Here is an 18,583-nt window from a genome sequence, read left to right on the forward strand (position 1 = left end):
GTTCATTTGGAACGGCCCCTTTATGTCCTTGTCCTTGAAACGAACAGAAAGAAGGTCGTTACGTAAGAGCGCGTGCAGAGCTCCGCGTTCCATCGCCATGAGTGCGTCGCTGAGGTAACCAATCACATCCAGCCCCTGCGTCAAACGCGTCATAGGGTATATAATGATAACCCCTCCCAAACCACCTCATTCCTGGATTTGTCCTGAGGTGAGTTCTGTTTCATGTTGCTGTTATACTTATTGCGCAGTTTATCCAATAGTTGTGTGTGTTTTAATAGTGTACGATAAAAAAATATATATATATATTGTGCTTTCTTCCTATATTTATTTGAGTTATTCCGGAAGTGTTGGAGCTAACTGGCGAAATCGACTAATTTCCCGTCTTTCTTTGTTCTTTTGTCACAGGTCTGATGATTAATCGAAGATCGGACGTCGAGGACTTTCAACTACGTGTATGAAGACACGCTTAACAAAACAATTTTTTCCTACTCAAGTAATGGACATTTGATTTTTGACTCCATTTTGTTCCAGAAGGAAACGCTAGCCTGTAGCTTTCACAAACCCGCCCATAAACAAGCTAAAGCAATTTCAACTATAAAAGTGCTTGTTATATGAAAACATGACAGTTTATTAAACTGTTGTAACAAGAGATCTGTTGCTGTAAAGCACACTATACCCGAGACGCAGAGGAGAGGTAACTTATTGTAGTAAGTGTCGATTTTCAAACAAATTTGAAACTAAACTTACCGTAATTATTTAACCAAATGTCTATTTTGGAATTCATGCAATTGGTTTAAAAAAAAAAAAAAGCTAGCAATTGGCTGACAAAATGAAAATACTGTAAATCTAAATTATGAGCTCGCACACGAAAGTTACCGAGTCAGCTTTCTCTCAGGGCTTGACCCGTTTCTTTGTGTGTGAGACGGATTTACAAAGCAAATTAATTTAGCCATCTAGTCGAGTTACGTCTTAGTCGTTGTATAATAAGCAATCTGTACATAAAGATTGCAGTAGGTGCAGCTAGGAATGAATAACAATATGTTTTTTATTCATAGTTTAAAAAAAAAAAAAAAATCTTCGAAAGGGGGACCTCATGGGAACAATCAACCAATGCAATCTATACATAAAGATTGCTTCCGATGAGTGGATTTAAATGGAACGGTTGTTCTGGTGTTGGCTAATTTATTTTTTCCCCCTTTTAGATTTATCTTAGCTCTCGACAGGTAGGCTAGCTGTGGACACGTTGTCATCGCGTTGGGGATAATTCATGTCCCCGTGTGTTAACGATTAAGATGAACTGCAATCTAGGTATAAAGATTGCTAAACGTATGCGTTCGGGAGTGTTGAAAGTTATGATATTCGCCGCAGAGTGGGGGTCGATGAAATGTGTTGTTCGGTCTTGTTAGCTGCATCAAAATGGCGGCCGGGCTGTCGTTTTAATCTCGCAGTGTGTCGAGGCGATGGCGGTCATTTTCTTCTTAGTGGAATAGTTGGAAACGCTCGTTATAGTAGCTACTAATCAACTTTTTGTGACACACCGATGGAAGCGAGTGTCGGCATAAAATTAACGTGCCTGAACTACATTCAATTCACCAAATCTGTCTGGACATGTCTCAGCTTTTTTTCGTTTTGGATTTTACCCCCCTAAAATGGCGGCTGCTTTCTTTCTCCTTGCTGTTGATCAGCCACCCGCCATGAAGGGGTTAAAGAAAGGGGTTGGGCTTAGGACTGTTCAACGAATCACGTTGATTTCACGTCTTGATTGACTGTCTTTGTTTTGATCTTGAAGCATCTAAAGATACAGGGGTTTTTTGTTTTTTTGGGGGGTTTTTTTAAGACTATAATGGCAAAAAAACAGTTTTCACGTTCACGTAATTGCGAACACGCCTGAGGTGTTTTGAATATGTGTTCTGTGCTTTACCATTCTAAAATATTAAAAAAATATATATCTTTTTTATTTTAATCTGTGAACACGGGGACGTAATGAATAATAATTCATACTTTGGTCTGAAACATGGTTCGTTTTATCTGCCACTTAATAAGTAGCTTGGCCTACTTCCTAATGGAGCAAGCTAGAATGATTTAGCATAGCTGCAGTTGCCAATTACCAGCAATTGCCGTGTCCATTGTTTTGGATCTATTTATTTGGCATCATGAATATTTCAGAAAGATACATGATGTGTGTTATTGACCAGTTAGACTAGTATTAACGACCATTTTTTCTTTTTAGTATATATTTGAACAAAAAACCAATGTTTTGGCAGCCTTTTCAGGGTCCTATTCATAAATAATATTCCTGCATTATACACTTTTAATCTAACGGGTATCCCTGTTCTCATGAGATGGATGGGGAAAACTAAAGACAGAAAAACCCTGTGTAAAGGATGACTACTGCAGATTAATGTGTACAGAATGTGAACTTTGTTTGCCGTGTGAGTGCGTGTGTAAAAAATTTACGTTTTCAGGAGTTGTGTGTCTTTGTCCCGCGTTGTGTAGTTGGGATGTGGAATTCTGAGACTATAAAAATCTCGACTGCTGCTATTCGCTGGTAAGACCAAACTGATTTCTAACATGACATCTACAAGCTTCACTGTTTTCTATTTTAACTGAAGCGCCTTTTTCATGGTGTATTCTTGATGCCTGGACAAAAATAATACGGCCCTAAATAAGGCAATGCACATATACATCAGATTCATGTAAATTTTTGGAAATGAGCACTTGACATTTTGACAATTGATTAAGTATTTAATGTAGTTCAGTGATGAGTGCCAACTGCAACAAACAATAAATGTAATTTGGTTAATTTGTCGAAAATACTTTTGTGCTGTTACATCCAACATTTATGGATTAGATTTTTGCCAAACTACCCAGTGTAACTGCATTGTGATTAACTGCGATTTATTAGCATACCTTCTTAATACAATGACAAGAGATTCAGGAGACAGGTTTTCTCTGATAGATCTAGTACAATGCATGAACTAACTCACCTCTCCCCTGCCCTGAAAGCTTTGTACGACGTCACATGCATAACATCCATTTTAATAATGTTCTTGTGCGACTGGATAAATAGCCCACTTCGTGCCATTGAAAACTATATGGTAATTTAACATTAATGGCACCTTTGTCTTGTCAAAAAAAAATTCACAACTCGTGCTATGTCATTTCTAAAATCAGCCAGTAGATGGTAGTATCATGTTATTAGTATAGGCATTGGCCAGGGTTAATTTGTTTTTACGATCTCTACTGTAAAGCAGTGGATCCCAACCTCGGTCCTGGGGCCCCCCTGTGTATGCTGGTTTTCATCCCAATCACAATTGCAATACCAGAATTTTAACAAGTGTTAATGAGATTCTTGTCATGTTTTTAGGGATTCTTAGCACTATGCTATGAATGCCATGTAGAATAAACATTCCATGTTCACATGATGCTTGTTGGGTTATACTGCAACCTTTCATTAAGAAGTAACAAAATTATTTAACTCATCAAATTAAAGACTGAGGTGAATTAACTGGTGTGGATACGTGACCGCTAAAACTAACCATTTGGAAGATGATTGAAAGACAAACACTGCATTGTGTTATCAAAGGTTAAGGGAGAAAAACATCTAAGAATTTAAACACGTGTTCAACCTAATTAGTATCCTGTTGATTCGCCTCAGTCTTGAACCTCTTGTACAATTGTTCGCAATATAGTGCAATAAGCATATTCCCTGTGACCATGACAACCATAAAAGAAAAAGTGATGGCATTACAACTGTGGTTGGAACAAAAGCTAGCATACACAGGTGGTTCCCTGCTTTAAACACCTGCAGTTTAATCAGCCGTTGTTCTTTTTTTAAAACTGGATTTATGATCATTTTGAGAGAAACCATTCTGCAATGGTTACTAGTAGTAGTCCGCACCGCAGTGAGGCGCACTGTGAATAACTCCAGTAACTATGTCTTGTGTACCGTGTATTTTATCACCCTGCGGCTAATTATTTTTTCTTTCTTTTCAGTTTTTCTTTTGTGAACTCAGTACTCTTCATGGTGTGAAGCATCATAATCTAGTTTTTTTTTTTTTTTGTCAACAGTTGATCCTGTGTAATTTTGACATGAATTTTAAGTTTGTAACATAAGCAATTAACAGCGTGGTATAATTATAGTTCACGGTTTGTATCTTGGCACGGTCTACTGCTTACCAGAGATCAGTTTTAATCAGAATGCACCCTAATTTAGAGTTGACCTTTTGATATCAGCCCTGATTAGTAATTGTAATCGCATTGGGGACGGGTTGGGGGTTTTCTCCAGGAAATGCACAGCTACTGTACTGCTCATCCACCGCCTTCAGCCTCCTGCCAGTACCCGTAGTCTGTAGTCTCTAACAGCGTCTGTTCCTGCTGCTGCTGCTGCTTGCTCTATTTCTCCTCCCTCTCTTTCTCTCCACCCTCTCTCCCTCCCTACATCCCCCTCTCTCCCCCTCTCTCTTATCCCCTCTCTCTCACTGTTGAGCGTTCAGCTGTTCACCACCCTGTTCTTTGGTCAGATGGCTTGGATTCAAATACTCTGGCTTCTTTTACAGTCTCTAACTGTGTGTGTGTGTGTGTGTGTGAGTGAGAGAGCTAGATGGTATGGTGTGTGTTCGAGATGTTATAGTGTGTGAAAGAGAGGGAGATGTTCTTGTGTATATATATGTGTGTGTGAGAGAGAGAGAGAGAGATGGGAGGGAGGGAGATGTTATAGAGTGTGTGTTTGTGTGTGAAAGAGAGGGAGGGAGATGTTATAGTGTGTGTGAGAGGGAGATGTTCTTGTGTATATGTGTGTGTGTGTGTGAGAGAGAGAGAGAGAGAGAGAGAGAGAGAGAGAGAGAAAAAAAGAGGGAGGGAGATGTTATAGAGTGTGTGTGTGTGTGTGTGTGAGAGGGAGATGGTATGGTCTGTGCGTCCAGCCTGTCTCTTTTCTGTAGTCAAGCTAAATTGAGGCTATTTCCTGATAGCGTCCACATGCTCACACACTTGGGCAGATGCACTCAAACTGACAGGCTCATACTCCCACTCATATTTACGCATACACACGGCACGCACACACACACTCACACTGAAGCTCATATACTCACGTGTATTCTCACTGATGTGCATACTCGTGTACACACACACTGACATGAGCACATGCCCCTTCTCACTGACACTGAGATGCGCGTACACACACACACAAACACAGTGAGATGCGCGCACACACACACACACACACAGTGAGATGCGCACACACACACAAGCGCACACGCACACTGAGATGCGCGTACACACAAACACACAGTGAGATGCGCACACACACACACACAGTGAGATGCGCATACACACACACACACACACAGCTGGCGGCAGTGAGGGGCAGACTCCCGGGACAGGCTGCTCTGACGCCCCCCCCCCCCCCCACGACCACCACCACACCTGTCTGTCACCATTCCCGCTTCTAGAACCTTCCGAATGACCAGTGACAGCTGGGTCACGACCGCTGTGCCGTGCAGGAAACCCGCTGGCCGTCTCAGAGGGGCCCAGCCGGGGCCAGCATGAGCCGGGCGCACTGGTGGAGAGTTCTGTCTGTTTGTTTGTTTGCTTATTTTTTTAAACTCAACCAGCAGGTCCTGCTTGCCTGGCCGTCCATTAGTGTGATTCCTGCAGGGCAGCACTGCCCAACCCTGTTCCTGGAGATCTACCATCCTGTAGGGTTTCATTTCGACCCTAACAAAGCACACCTCGTTCAAGGCTGCCCAAGCCTGTTTGCGGAGATCCACAGGTCTGTAGGTTTTCACTCCAACCCTAACAAAGCACACCTTTGAGCAGCTGGAGGAGATCTCTAGCTGAATGAGGTGTGCTTTGTTGTGGTTGAAATGAAAACCTACAGAACGATAGATCTCCAGGAACAGGGTCGGGCAGCCCTGTTCTTGCTGTGGAATGAGGTGTGACTTTTAGGGTTGAAAAGAAAACATAGGGCATGGTAGATCTCCAGGAATAGGGTTGGGCAGCCCTGATCTATGGCAGCTGTGACTGAATTATGCAAAGAAGCCCAAGTTGGCTATGCATTGAAGGACAAATGCTAATTAATTGCTAATATTTTTCATGAATTTTTATCACTTGGCTTGGTCTTGTTCTTGCCATTACATGAAAGGCTTCATGTTTTCATAAAGGCCTCAGGAATATTATTGTATCATACCTGATTCCACAAATTATTTAAATTGTATGTATTGTCTTGTGATTGGCCTTTTTTGTTTTCGTAATTGATATGTTTGTCATGTGGATGAAAGGACAGTTATATAAGCACCCACCGCCCCGCATCTTTGTGTTTACACCTAAACACGCTAGACTCACTGACTGGTCACAGACCTGCTTGTGGCTGGGTTGGTGACAGTCTGAGGGTGACGTGGGTACAGTCTAAACGCACACAGGCCTGAAACGGGGTCAGAGTTCAGACGCAAAAGGGTCAGAGATACCAGCGACCTCTCTGGGGTAATGCCCTAGTCATGATGAAAATGGCAAATATTATTTTTATATAACCATTATTAATTATTCTAATGCTTTTGTTATAGGCTCTTAAGGCTTTTGTTTGTTTGTTTGTTTGTTTGTTTGTTTGTTTTTGTTGTTTTTTTTACTTTCGTGAAATGGCCGCAGCATAAAAGAAGAATTCCTGTTGGTTGACTCTGCATGGTCGTGCGTGTGTGTGTGTGTGTGTGTTAATAGGCATTATACATACCTAAAGTGAAAATGTGGAATAATGACACCCGTCTCTAACGGACCCTACACTGGAATCCCTGCCCTGGTTCAGGCCCATCCTGTGTCTCGCTCCCCTCCCCTCTCCTCTCCTGTCTTCTCCTCTCCTTTCTTCTCCCCTCTCCTGTCCGTACGGAAGCCCCTGTGTTGGTATCCAGAGACATGGAGCAGTGTCCAACAGCCTTCTCTTTGTTTATTCAAAGCAGTTGGCCCTCTCCCTGAAGGGAGATTTGAATGTGAGCCGGTGCAGATCGCCATGGCAGCCGTTGGCCCTCCTGCTTGTCATAAGCTCGGCGTTAGTCTTGAGTTCTTCATGGCTTTTTGTGGTCTATAGTTATGGATTTCACGGCTTTGTGTTGGACTTGTTGTTTTGTTACGGAATTCATGTTGGGTGTGCGTTGGCGCGAGACTTGTCGAAATCCAAAAATTCGTGGAGGTCCCCCACGGTGTTGTCTCGGTTTCCCCGTTCCGATAGTTGTCGTTAACTGGGGTGTTTTTTATTTTTATTTTTACGAAAGGCCTTTGATTGGTTCAGGCAAACATGACGCGCCTTTGCCTGGCTGTGCGACCACAGAAGGGTCCAAGCCCTCTGTTCGGGTCCAAGCCCTCTGTTCGGGTTCGAGGCCGATCTTCACAAGCTTCTTTGAGGATAGTTCTGTTGTGCGTGTCTGAGTGCGGTGCAGTGTATTCACGGTCTCTCTCTCTCCCCAGCGATGGCGGTGGGGCCCGTGGACCCGCGGGAGGTGCTGACGGGGGTGGAGAACCTCCTGGGGAAGGACGGGGAGCTGCGCAGCCTGGAGGGCGTGGCCCGGGTCTTCAGGTGAGCCCTCACCTGCACGCCGCACCCCGTCAGAGGCGTAGCGCCTCTGGATTCACACGTTCCATTCTGTGCTCTGATCCAGCCCGGTGCGGCCGAGTCAGCCAGGAGGACCGCAAGGCAGAGTTTGCCCCTTTTGAGAGTATTTAATCGGTTCTAATACAGACACCTGACGAGCTCAGTAAAGTGTAGAGCAGTATTTGAATGAGTCCCATGACTGAATGTCTTGTTTAACGTTGCTCAGATGTGTGTGGGTTTGTGCAGTTCACAGGGGTGTTTAAAAAGAAATGTATTTTTCTAAAACTGTGCTTGAACAACCTTCCTTCTCTTCTGCGCACGACAGTCTGATGAAGGCGTCTCACAAGATGGTCAGCCGATGCATGTACCTGAACATCCTGCTTCACACTAAGTCACATGACATCCTCAACAGGTGGGTCCGGCTGTACTTCAGTCATCTGGGTTCTGCTGCAGTAATGCGCTCATGTACAGCGAGTGGTAATACCGTCTTTCTGTTGCTTTATTTGTTTCCTGCAGGTTCATCCGAGTCGGGGGGTACAAGCTCCTGAACGCCTGGCTCACCTACTCCAAAGCAACCACTAACACCCCCCTGCTGCAGCTCATCCTCCTCAGCCTGCAGAAACTGCCCCTCACTGTGGACCACCTCAAACAGGTACCCCGCCCGGCCTGGCCCTGCCCCACACCCCACCCCTTGTGTTGTGTGGCCTCAGTGTTGGGTCTTTCTGCAGCATTAGCACTAGCATTTGCCGTTAGCATGAGAACTTTGTTCTCTGTCTTTATGGGGCTGCCATGGTTTGACTGTGTCTGCAGCGGTAGCATTAGCCCGCTCTGTGTGGAACTGTCTGCCCAAAAGGCATTTAAATGCCTGAAAGGGCTGCATGAATAATGGTGTGTAATAATCTTAATAATGTTGTTTTCCTCCTCCCTGCTCAGAACAACACAGCCAAGCTGGTTAAACAGCTCAGCAAGAGTGGAGAGACTGAGGGTAAGTGTCCTTCTCTCCCTCCTTCTCTCTCTCTCTCTCTCTCTCCCCTCCCTCCCTCCCACTCAGTGGGTTTAGTGTCTCATCTGCTACTTTCTCTCTCCCTGTATTTGTGCGGTTCCGTATGCTCAGATTAGACCTGTAAATGTTGACTCTCTCTCTCTCAGAGCTGAGGAAGCTGGCCTCAGTGCTGGTGGAGGGCTGGATGGCCATCATTCGCTCCCAGAGCGTGTCAGCGTCCAGCGGGGCCTCCCCTGCAGGTAAGAGCTCGTCCTCACCTGTGTGCTTCCCTGTGTCCGTGCCTGTCTCACCTGCTGCTCACTGTTACCATAACGACCTGTCACCTGCTGCTGACTGTTACCATAACGACCTGCCACTCACTGCGTTACCGTAACCACCTGTCTCAGACAAGAAGAAGAAGAAGGAGGAGAAGAAGGAGGAGGGGAAGCCGGTCGACGGTCCCAAAGTGCCCGAGCAGCTGAAGAAGGAGAAGCCCAAGGCCCACGCCCCGAGCCACGCCAAGATCCGCTCCACAGGTACCCCAAAGCCCCCTACTCTCCCTACTCCCCCTACTCCCCCAACTCCCCCGGTACCTTTTATCTGGGTGGGCCCTCACCGTCAATCACGGCTCAGATGGGGGGTGGAAATCAGTTGCTGTCGTATTCTTGAAAAGCTCATTTCTGGTCAGAGTGTGCCTGTTGTGATAAGACGGGTCTTGCTGTTTTGTTGATGGCCTACCTCTCCCTTGCCTCTCTCCCCCCTCCCCAAACAGGTTTAGAGGTGGACACGCCCACCCCCTTGCCTGCTAAGAAGCCCCCGCCCACCCCGCAGCTGGGGGACAAGTACAACATCAAGCCCGCCGTTCTTAAGAGGCCCAGGTGAGTGCCTTCTTATTCAGGGCCACTTGCATGCATTGCTGTTGATTTGTTTGCTTGGAGGGAAAAGCAATGGTTTGTTTCTGAGGAGTGGAGCTGGCTGCAAGGACTCTTTACTGCCCTCCAGTGGACAGTCTGGTATACTGCCTTCTAAGCCCATCTGCATTACTGCCCTCTGGTGGCCAGTCAGAGTACTGCCCTGCACCGTCTCTCTGCTGCCCCCTTGTGGTCAGATGGCTGAACTGTCCCTTCCTTCCTCCCTCAGCCCGTCCCTAGCAGACGCCCCTCCCGTGGAGAAGAGGTACAAGCCACTCAACACCACGCCCAACTCCACCAAGGAGATCAAAGTCAAGATCATCCCTGCCCAGCGTGAGTTCCCTAAAATTGCAGCCCTGCTGGTCTCTCTTCCTCCCCCTCCCTTCTGTCTCCGCTGAATACCTCTCTCTCTACAGTGAGGCTATGAGAGTGGCCGTGTTAATGGAGAATCTATCCCTCTCTCTTTCCTTCTCTTTCTCTCTCAGTTCAGCTCAGTGTGCTTTATTGACTGGAAATGCATGTCGTGAATATTGGCGAAGCGAACGTGAGCCGTTGAACGTGGAACGTGAATAATAACCTGTCTCTCCCTCCCTCAGCGATGGAGTGCACCGGCTTCCTGGACGCCCTGAACTCCGCCCCCGTCACAGGGACCAAGATCAAGAAGAAGAAGAAGCCCTCGTCTCCCACGTCCAATAAGGTGAGCAGCCGTTCTGAGATCAGTGGAGGCCCCTCCGCCACTGTACGTGGGATCAGTGCTGGCCCCTCCGTCACTGTTCTGGGATCAGCCCCAGCCGCTCTGCGTCTCCACACTGGCCTGTGCTTAGAGAAGTGTAAATATGTTGTGGAAATGACACCCCTCTCCCCCCCCCCCACAGCCCTGTCCGTTTGAGGGGAAGTCTCCTCCGTACCACGCCCCTCAGGCCAAGCCCTCGTCCCCCGAAGGCCCCGCCCCCCAGTCCCCGCCCCGTGAGGCTCCGCCCCTGGACCTGGAGCAGCCCGGCACCCCTGTGCCCAGCGAGGAGCCCGAGGCCATGGACACTGGTAAGGCGCTATATACGGCGCTGTACACACCGAAGATATGCACTACTGCAACAGGAATGCTGATCTAATAAAACGGCTGTTTTAGACCCTCATCTCTCTCTCCTCCCCCCCCTCAGGTGAGAAGCCCAATGCTCTGGCTGAGCCGAAAGGAGAGGAGGAGAGTCTGACGAAGAAAGGGAAGAGGAGGAAGAATGTGCACTGGGCGGAGGAAGAGCAGCTCCGAGAGTACTTCTACTTCCACCTGGACGAGACCGAGAGAGGTACCACACGCACGCACACACACACACACGCACACACACTCTCTCACACACACACACACACACACACACACACACACACACACACACTCTTACACACACACACACGCACACACTCTTACACACACACACACACACACACTCTCTCACACACACACACACACACACACACTCTTACACACACGCACACACACACTCTTACACACACACACACTCACACACTCTTACACACACACACACACACACACGCACACACTCTTACACACACACACACACACACACACACACACACACACACTCTTACACACACGCACACACACACACTCTTACACACACACACGCACACACTCACACTCTTACACACACACGCACACTCACACACACACACACACACACACATATTCACACACTCTTACAGACACACACACACACTCTTACACACACACTCTTACTCACACACACACACACTCTTACACACACACACACACTCACACACATATTCACACACTCTTACAGACACACACACACACTCTTACTCACACACACTCTTACACACACACACACTCTTACACACACACACTCACACACTTACACACACACACACACACACTCTTACACACACACACTCACACACTCTTATACACACACACACACACTCTTACTCACGCACACACACACTCTTACTTACACACACACACACACACACATTCACACACTCTTACACACACACACTCACACTCTTACACACACACACACATACTCGCACACACACATACATACTCACACACACTCTTATACACACTCATACATACTCACACACACTCACTCACCTGTTTTTATTGGTTAAGGGCAACATTGAAAATGCCTTTCAATGTCATTATTGTCTATTATCATTATTTTCAGTAAAAAATTGTGGGGACATGGATTATTGTCCCCATAAGGAAACCAGTCCCCACAACATGGGCAGAGACGAACACACACATTGCGTAACTTGTTTAATGAGTGTAACTGACGTATGAAATCTCTCTCTCTCTCTCTCTCTCTCTCTCTCTCTCTCTCTCTCTCAGTGAATGTCAATAAGATTAAGGACTTCGGCGAGGCGGCACGCCGGGAGTTGATGATGGACAGGCAGACGTTTGAGATGTCGCGGCGGCTATCCCACGATGCCATGGAGGAGCGGATCCCCTGGGCCGCCCCGCGCCCCCTCGCCCTGTCCCCCTCCTCCCTCGTGGCCTCGGGAGCCAACAGCACCGAGAGGAACGCGCAGCGCGACCGCGAGATGGGCATCCTGCAGGAGATCTTCCTCAGCAAAGAGAGGTGTGTGTGTGTCTCAGTGTGTGTGAGTGTGTCTGTGTGAGTGTCTCAGTGTGTGTGAGTGTGTGTGTGTGTGTCTCAGTGTGTGTGAGTGTGTCTGTGTGAGTGTCCAGTATGAGTGTGTGTGTGTGTGTGTGTGTGTGTGTGTGTGACTATGAAAGACTAAGTACGGTGTGAGTGAGAATACCGTAGCAAGCGCTAATGTAGCTAATACTTACACACAGCACACTTTTAAAACTGCGGCTGGTAGCCTACATTTATTGGAACTAGAAATGTGGATCATATTCTTTTCTTCTCGCAGAGATGTGGCCACTGTTCTGCTGTCTGTTGACATTTTGTAGTTTTTTTGGGGGGGGGTTGTAGTTTTTTGGGGGTTTGTAGGTTCATTACTGAGTGTAACAGTCTCCCTCTCTGCCCACAGTGTCCCAGACTGCCCTCAGGAGCCTGACCCTGAGCCCTACGAGCCCACCCCGCCCCGCCTCATCCCATTGGACGAGGTAAGCCTGTCCGTCAAGCATAAAAACGCTGCTCCGGTGCCGCTTCCTCTGCCCCAGAGAGCCCGCCCCCTCTGCCCCCTGCCCCCTCTGATTGGCTGCGGCGCTTGTCCGTCTCTGCAGGACTCCTCCATGGTGGACGAGGGGTATCCGGAGCCCATGGACACGTCGGGCCCCGCCGTGGCCCCGTGCGGGCCCCCCGAGGGCTCCAAGCTGCCCCCCGTCCTGGCCAACCTGATGGGCAGCCTGGGCAGCCACAGCCCCCAGACCCCCCCGCAGAACCCCGGCCCGCCCAGCAACAGCGCCCCCGCTGTCAACGTGCAGGAACTGCTCACCTCCATCATGGTGAGTGTGTGTGTGTGTGTGTGTGTAGGTGTGTGTGAATGTGTGTGTGTGTGTGTGTGAGTGTGAGAGAGTAGTGCATGTAGGTGTGTGTGAGAGAGAGTGTGTGTGTGTGTGTGTGTGTGTGTGAGAGTACAGTGTGAGAGTGTGTGTGTGACTGTGTGTGCGTGTGTGTCTGTGAGTGAGTGAGAGAGTGTGTGTGTGTGTGTGTGTGTGTGTGAGTGAGTGTGTGTGTGTGTGTGTGTGTGTGTGAGAGTACAGTGTGAGAGTGTGACTGTGTGTGTGAGTGAGAGTGTGTGTGTGTGAGTGTGAGTGAGAGTGTGTGTGTGTGAGTGAGTGAGTGAGTAGTTGTGTGAGAGTGTGAGTGTGTGTGTGACTGTGTGTGTGTGTGTGTGTGTGTGTGTGTGTGAGTGAGTGAGAGAGTGTGTGTGTGTGAGAGTGTGAAAGTGTGAGTGTGTGAGTGAGAGTACAGTGTGAGAGTGTGTGTGTGACTGTGTGTGTGTGTGACTGTGTGACTGTGTGTGTGTGAGTGAGAGTGTGAGAGTGTGAGTGAGTGTGTAGTTGTGTTAAATTGTCTCTGAGCTGACGGTGTGTGTCTCCCTGCAGGGCACTCAGGGCACTCAGTCTGCTGAGGACCTGATTAAGCAGCCCGACTTCTCCAACAAGATCAAACAACTGCTGGGGTCCCTGCAGCAGAACCCCACCCAGCCCCCACCCAGCGGCCCCCCCCCAGGTACACCCACCCCCAACCTAACACATAAAACATCAATGAGCTATAATAATTGTATTAATAACACATAAAACATCAATGAGCTATAATAATTGTATTAATAACACATAAAATGTCAATGAGCTATAATAATTGTACTTATAATTTTAACCCCTCCTCCTCTCTCTGTACCAGGCTTGCTAGGCCACGCCCCCGGCAACCACGCCAACATGGGCATGCCCATGAACGGGAGCTTCCCCCCGAACAAGCCCCCGCCCGGGCCCCAGTACCCCCACCCGCCCCCCCCGCCCCACAACCACGCCCCGCCCTTCCCGCCGGGGGGCGGGCCCCGGATGATGGCCCGGGACGGCGGAGGCTACTGGGGAGAGGAGCCAATGAGAGGAGGCGGCCACCACCGAGGGGGCGGCGGGCACTTCCACCGGGGTCGCGGGGGCCGGGGGGGCGGCGACCCCGGGTTCAGAGGTCGCGGCGGGAGAGGCGGCCCCAGAGGGGCCGGCGGAGGCCCCAACAACTCGCACATGGGCGGTGAGCGCTGGGAGTTTACCACGGGGACTTACAACCCGCCATGGATTTATAGTTGATAATGGATTCATAGCGTATAGTAAATTAACAGCGTATAATTGATTCATAGCAGATGATGGATTTGTAGTGTATAGTAAATTGACAGCGTGTAATTGATTCATAGCAGATGATGTTTTATAGCGTTGTGGCTGTGGCTGTGGCTGTACGCTGTGGCTGTGGCTGTGCCCGTACGCTGGCTCATCTCTGGCTCTCCCTCCCTCTCTCAGACATGTCCAGCCGCCCCATGTGCCGGCACTTCATGGTGAAAGGATGCTGTCGCTACGAGAACAACTGTGCGTTCTACCACCCTGGAGTGAACGGCCCGCCCCTCCCCTGACCAGCAGGGGGCAGAGCGCGCTGCTGAGCACTACAGAGGGAGGCGTTCCTCACCCCCCAGGACACAAGCTCATTCCGCTCAGTTGTCCCGGGACTTTCCTGGAAACGAAGCGTGAGGCCGGAACGAGGATGGCACAACAAAACCATATTCTGGCCTCTTGCTTTTTACCTTTTTTGTTCTTTCTGCTACTCTCTCCCTCTCCTTTTCTGTCTCTCTCATTCTCTCCTTCTCTCTCCAGCTTTGCCTCTCCTTCCCTCTCTATCTCCCTCTCTCTGTCCCTCTCTCTCTCTCTCTCCCCTCTCTCTGTCCCTCTCTCTCTCTCTCTCGGGTTGATATTTGGACCACGCTTGCCCTGGGGTTGTGAGTGAAAGGGTGCCGGTATGTCTGCATATATATATTATTTTATACCGGGTGAGAAAAGGGCCCCGACAACCACTAGCACAGTATCGGCCCCGCCCCCAGCGCACCCCACTACCAATCACACACCCCGGAACTGCTGCTACTGCTGCCTGATGTCACTAAAAGCTCCGCTCTCATTGGCTGCGAGGCACGGACCCTCGGACCTCTCCTTTCTTAGACTCAAGGACCTGGATTGGCCAGATTGCGTTTAACTCCCGTCGGTCCTGATTGAATTTGGGATTTTTGTGAGAACCACTTTGATTTGTTTTGTTTTTTTTGGGTTTTTTTTTTTTTCTTCAGTTTTTGTTATGGTAGCACATTTTGGTGCTCAGGTGTGTCTGATAAATTATTATGTGAAATGACCGCTTTCTGTAAGGCTTCGAGGGCGTCTAGTTACCTGCGAAATGAGTTACAAAGTCATAATTTCCCTGCTTTTTAACTGCCCAAGCGAAGCAGACTGATCTTTTTTTTTTTAAACATTCTGCTGGGAAAGCCAAAGTCTTCATCCGTTGCTTTTTCAGAGTTTCCCTCTTTGGTAAAGTCTCTTTGATAGTTTGGTTGAATGGAGTCAGACACACGCAGCCTTATCCGCTGTATGTAAAAAGAGCCAGAAGGCCCTGGTTTATGATCCCCTGGTTCTCACTGTCCTGTAATAATGGGCTAATGGACCCGACAGCACTGCTGAATGCTGGCCGATTTGCACTGAACCGGTCCGACTGGCTGGGCCTGTTCCCCAGCGGTGATGGTGCACAGATCACGTCTGTCACTGGCTTGTTTTGTTCGATCGAACCAATCGAATGGCTGCGTCCCTCCGCAGCTGAGCAGCTACTGGTTCAAATCGTTCAGCGACTGGTAGCTCCGCCCCCCTCTTGGCAGGATTTCGGCACCGGACTGACTCCGGAGCGGGGTGCCGTTCCTCTCCACCCCAGTCTCAGCCCGGCCTTCTCCGTCAGTGTTAACCCCTGGTCTGGCCCCCCACGAGGCTTCTGTGAATGTAATTCTAGCGTTTTCTGTGAAAACATGGCCACCGTGTCTCTTGTGGGACTGCAGTTGTCTTTTGGCTGTGATTTTTTTTTTCTTTGGTTATTTTTTTTGCTTCTTTTAATTAATATGACTATTTTCGTATAATTCTGACAGTAATATGCATTTTTTGTTTTTTTCAGATTATGATCAGATTGTATTGAAGAGATGTGTTTGTACATACGTGTGTCTGTATATAAAAGGCTATGCACACGTTTGTATGAATATGAACAGATTTAGATATTTTCTACATGTATTAATAAATGTTGACAAAACATTTGTGCTCTCCTGTGTTTTTGACTTTTGAAATGGGCCTGCTAAAATGGAATGGGTTCGTAATTCCAAATAAACATTCAACATATTTTCAAAGATACCAAAGTGAATGGGCTTCAAGCAGATGCAACCTTTTAACGTTTGCATTTTTTCATACTTTTCAACAGTATTTTTTGTGTAAAACTTCACACATAGATTTAGTTTTTAGGGCACAAACTCAGTTTTGTCAAAAATGTCAGAACCTCCAACCTACACACATGCACACACACACACACACACACATACATACACACACTCTGAAATTAGTGAATCAGTATGTTACAGGTAAAAACCCTTATGACTAGCTAAAATAATAAAATGTATTGTCCGATTATCACACTACGTTCTTATCCCGTCTCTGCACACTGTAGTACCCACCGCTCCCCAGGGTCTGCCAATCAGGGTGGCCGTCTGGCACGGTTCAGCCAATCACAGCGCAGTCGAGGGGAAACCCCGCCCTAGCCGGATGGGTGTTCTCAGGGTGAGGCCCAGACCAGATGGTTCCTGACGAGCGGAAACATGGGAGGGGGGGGTGACTCCCTCCACAGGCAAATATTGACCGGCCACCATGACAACCTGGCCTGGCAGGAGCGGGGGGGGGGGGGGTAAGGTACTAAGGACACCTCAGCAGTTCTCTGCTCCATTTCCGTTACACCCCGGGGCTGATCTGGGATCAGGCTTCCCCTGTGAGTATCCTAACCCTATCCACGATGAGTTAAAAACCTGATACTGATCTGAGATCAGGGCCCCGGGTTCCAGTATGGTTCACAGCACCGGTCCTGATCTACTCCATGGCGGTTCTAGTTGTAAAGCACTTCTTACAGAAGACTCACAAAGACTCTTTACTCTCCAGTGGGGAGGAAGGCTATGGAGGGGGAGCCCATTTGATCTGATCGGCTTGCTGTAAAGTAGAGGCACTATTGAGTGCAGAAGTTCTAACCTGTATGCAACTTGAGCGCTCTACAGTAGGCGATTTATAAGACGGAACCGTAGTGCGTAGAACCTGCATATCCTGGCCTCACCTGCCGTGCGCTAAAACGCGAAGCCGTTCACGCCATCGCCGCGACCCCCCGCGAGGCGACCGGCGAACGCCGAGACGTTCCCACGATGTCGCTGCCGTGTAACATTCCTGCAACGTTGTGAGAGCATTTGCCCCCGGGGGGTCTTACTGCTCCCTGGCGGCTGTGTCCATTCCAAAGGTAACGCCAGAGGCTAGGATGCTAATCATCGTCACACAGACTTTCTCCGACGACGAGGGCTATGTCAACAAGGAAGAGCCCTTATACAGATATACAGTGAGAGCAATAATTATTTGATCCCTTGCTGATTTTGTAGGTTTGCCCACTTACAAAGAATGGAACTGTGTAGAATTTTAATCATAAGTACATTTTAACATTGAGAGACAGAATATCACAAAATAATCCACAATAACATCATATAAATTTTATAAATTTTATATCATATTTTCACATGAAATAAGTATTTGATCCATAGAACAATAGGACTTAATACTTGGTGGAGAAACCTTTGTTGGCAAGCACAGAGGTCAGACGTTTGTTGTAGTTTTTCACCAGGTTTGCACAGATCTTGGGAGGATTTTGGTCCACTCCTCTTTGTAGATCCTCTCCAAATCCTTAAGGTTCCGAGGCTGTCGCTTGGCAACTCGAAGCTTCAGCTCCCCCCACAGATTTTCGATGGGATTTAGGTCTGGAGACTGGCTAGGCCACTCCAGGACCTTAATATGCTTCTTTTTGAGCCACTCCTTTCTTGCCTTGGCCGTATGTTTTCGGTCATTGTCATGTTGGAAGACCCATCCACAACCCATTTTCAGTGCTCTCACTGAGGGAAGGAGGTTGTCGCCCAAAATGTCCTGGTACATGGCCCCATTCATCCTCCCCTCGATACAGTGAAGTCGTCCTGTCCCCTTACCTGAGAAACACCCCCAAAGCATAAGGTTTCCACCTCCATGCTTCACAGTGGGGATGGTGTTCTTGGGGTTGTACTCAGCATTTCTCTTCCTCCAAACACGGAGAGTCGAGTTGATGCCAAATAGCTCTATTTTGGTCTCATCTGACCACATCACCTTCTCCCAAGCCTCCTCTGGATCATCCAGGTGTTCTTTGGCAAACTTCAGACGGGCCTGTACATGTGCCTTCTTCAGCAGAGGAACCTTGCGCACGCAGCAGGATTTTAATCCTTCACGGTGTAGTGTGTTACTGATGGTTCTCTGTGGTCCCAACTGCCTTCAGGTCATTAACAAGCTCCTCCTGTGTAGTACTGGGCTGATCCCTGACCTTTCTCATG

At 48.2% G+C, this 18,583-nt stretch overlaps 1 protein-coding gene across 1 annotated transcript; it reads left to right on the plus strand.

Annotated features, from left to right (window-relative positions):
- Positions 1 to 119: 119 nt before the first annotated feature.
- On the plus strand, positions 120 to 16,244 carry ppp1r10 (protein phosphatase 1, regulatory subunit 10). Its single transcript, XM_061255126.1, has 19 exons — positions 120 to 208; positions 406 to 707; positions 7,456 to 7,564; positions 7,905 to 7,991; positions 8,096 to 8,231; positions 8,513 to 8,564; positions 8,729 to 8,821; positions 8,969 to 9,097; positions 9,334 to 9,439; positions 9,702 to 9,805; positions 10,069 to 10,169; positions 10,348 to 10,513; positions 10,630 to 10,773; positions 11,838 to 12,087; positions 12,506 to 12,581; positions 12,702 to 12,923; positions 13,527 to 13,653; positions 13,825 to 14,175; positions 14,439 to 16,244. The coding sequence occupies exons 3-19, from the start codon at positions 7,458 to 7,460 to the stop codon at positions 14,546 to 14,548; spliced, it is 2,361 nt and encodes a 786-aa protein (XP_061111110.1). The 5' UTR covers positions 120 to 208; positions 406 to 707; positions 7,456 to 7,457; the 3' UTR covers positions 14,549 to 16,244.
- The last annotated feature ends 2,339 nt before the right edge of the window (positions 16,245 to 18,583 follow it).

This window comes from Conger conger, chromosome 9 (assembly GCF_963514075.1).
Source record: "Conger conger chromosome 9, fConCon1.1, whole genome shotgun sequence".
Taxonomy (NCBI): domain Eukaryota; kingdom Metazoa; phylum Chordata; class Actinopteri; order Anguilliformes; family Congridae; genus Conger; species Conger conger.

What these genes read in the sequence shown, in the direction of transcription:
- ppp1r10 (XM_061255126.1), top strand. Translation starts at nt 7,458, where the DNA reads ATGGCGGTGGGGCCCGTGGACCCGCGGGAGGTGCTGACGGGGGTGGAG. An exon ending in CAGCGGGGCCTCCCCTGCAG is followed by an intron (nt 8,822 to 8,968) that starts GTAAGAGCTCGT and finishes CACCTGTCTCAG; the next exon opens with ACAAGAAGAAGAAGAAGGAG. An exon ending in GCCCGAGGCCATGGACACTG is followed by an intron (nt 10,514 to 10,629) that starts GTAAGGCGCTAT and finishes CCCCCCCCTCAG; the next exon opens with GTGAGAAGCCCAATGCTCTG.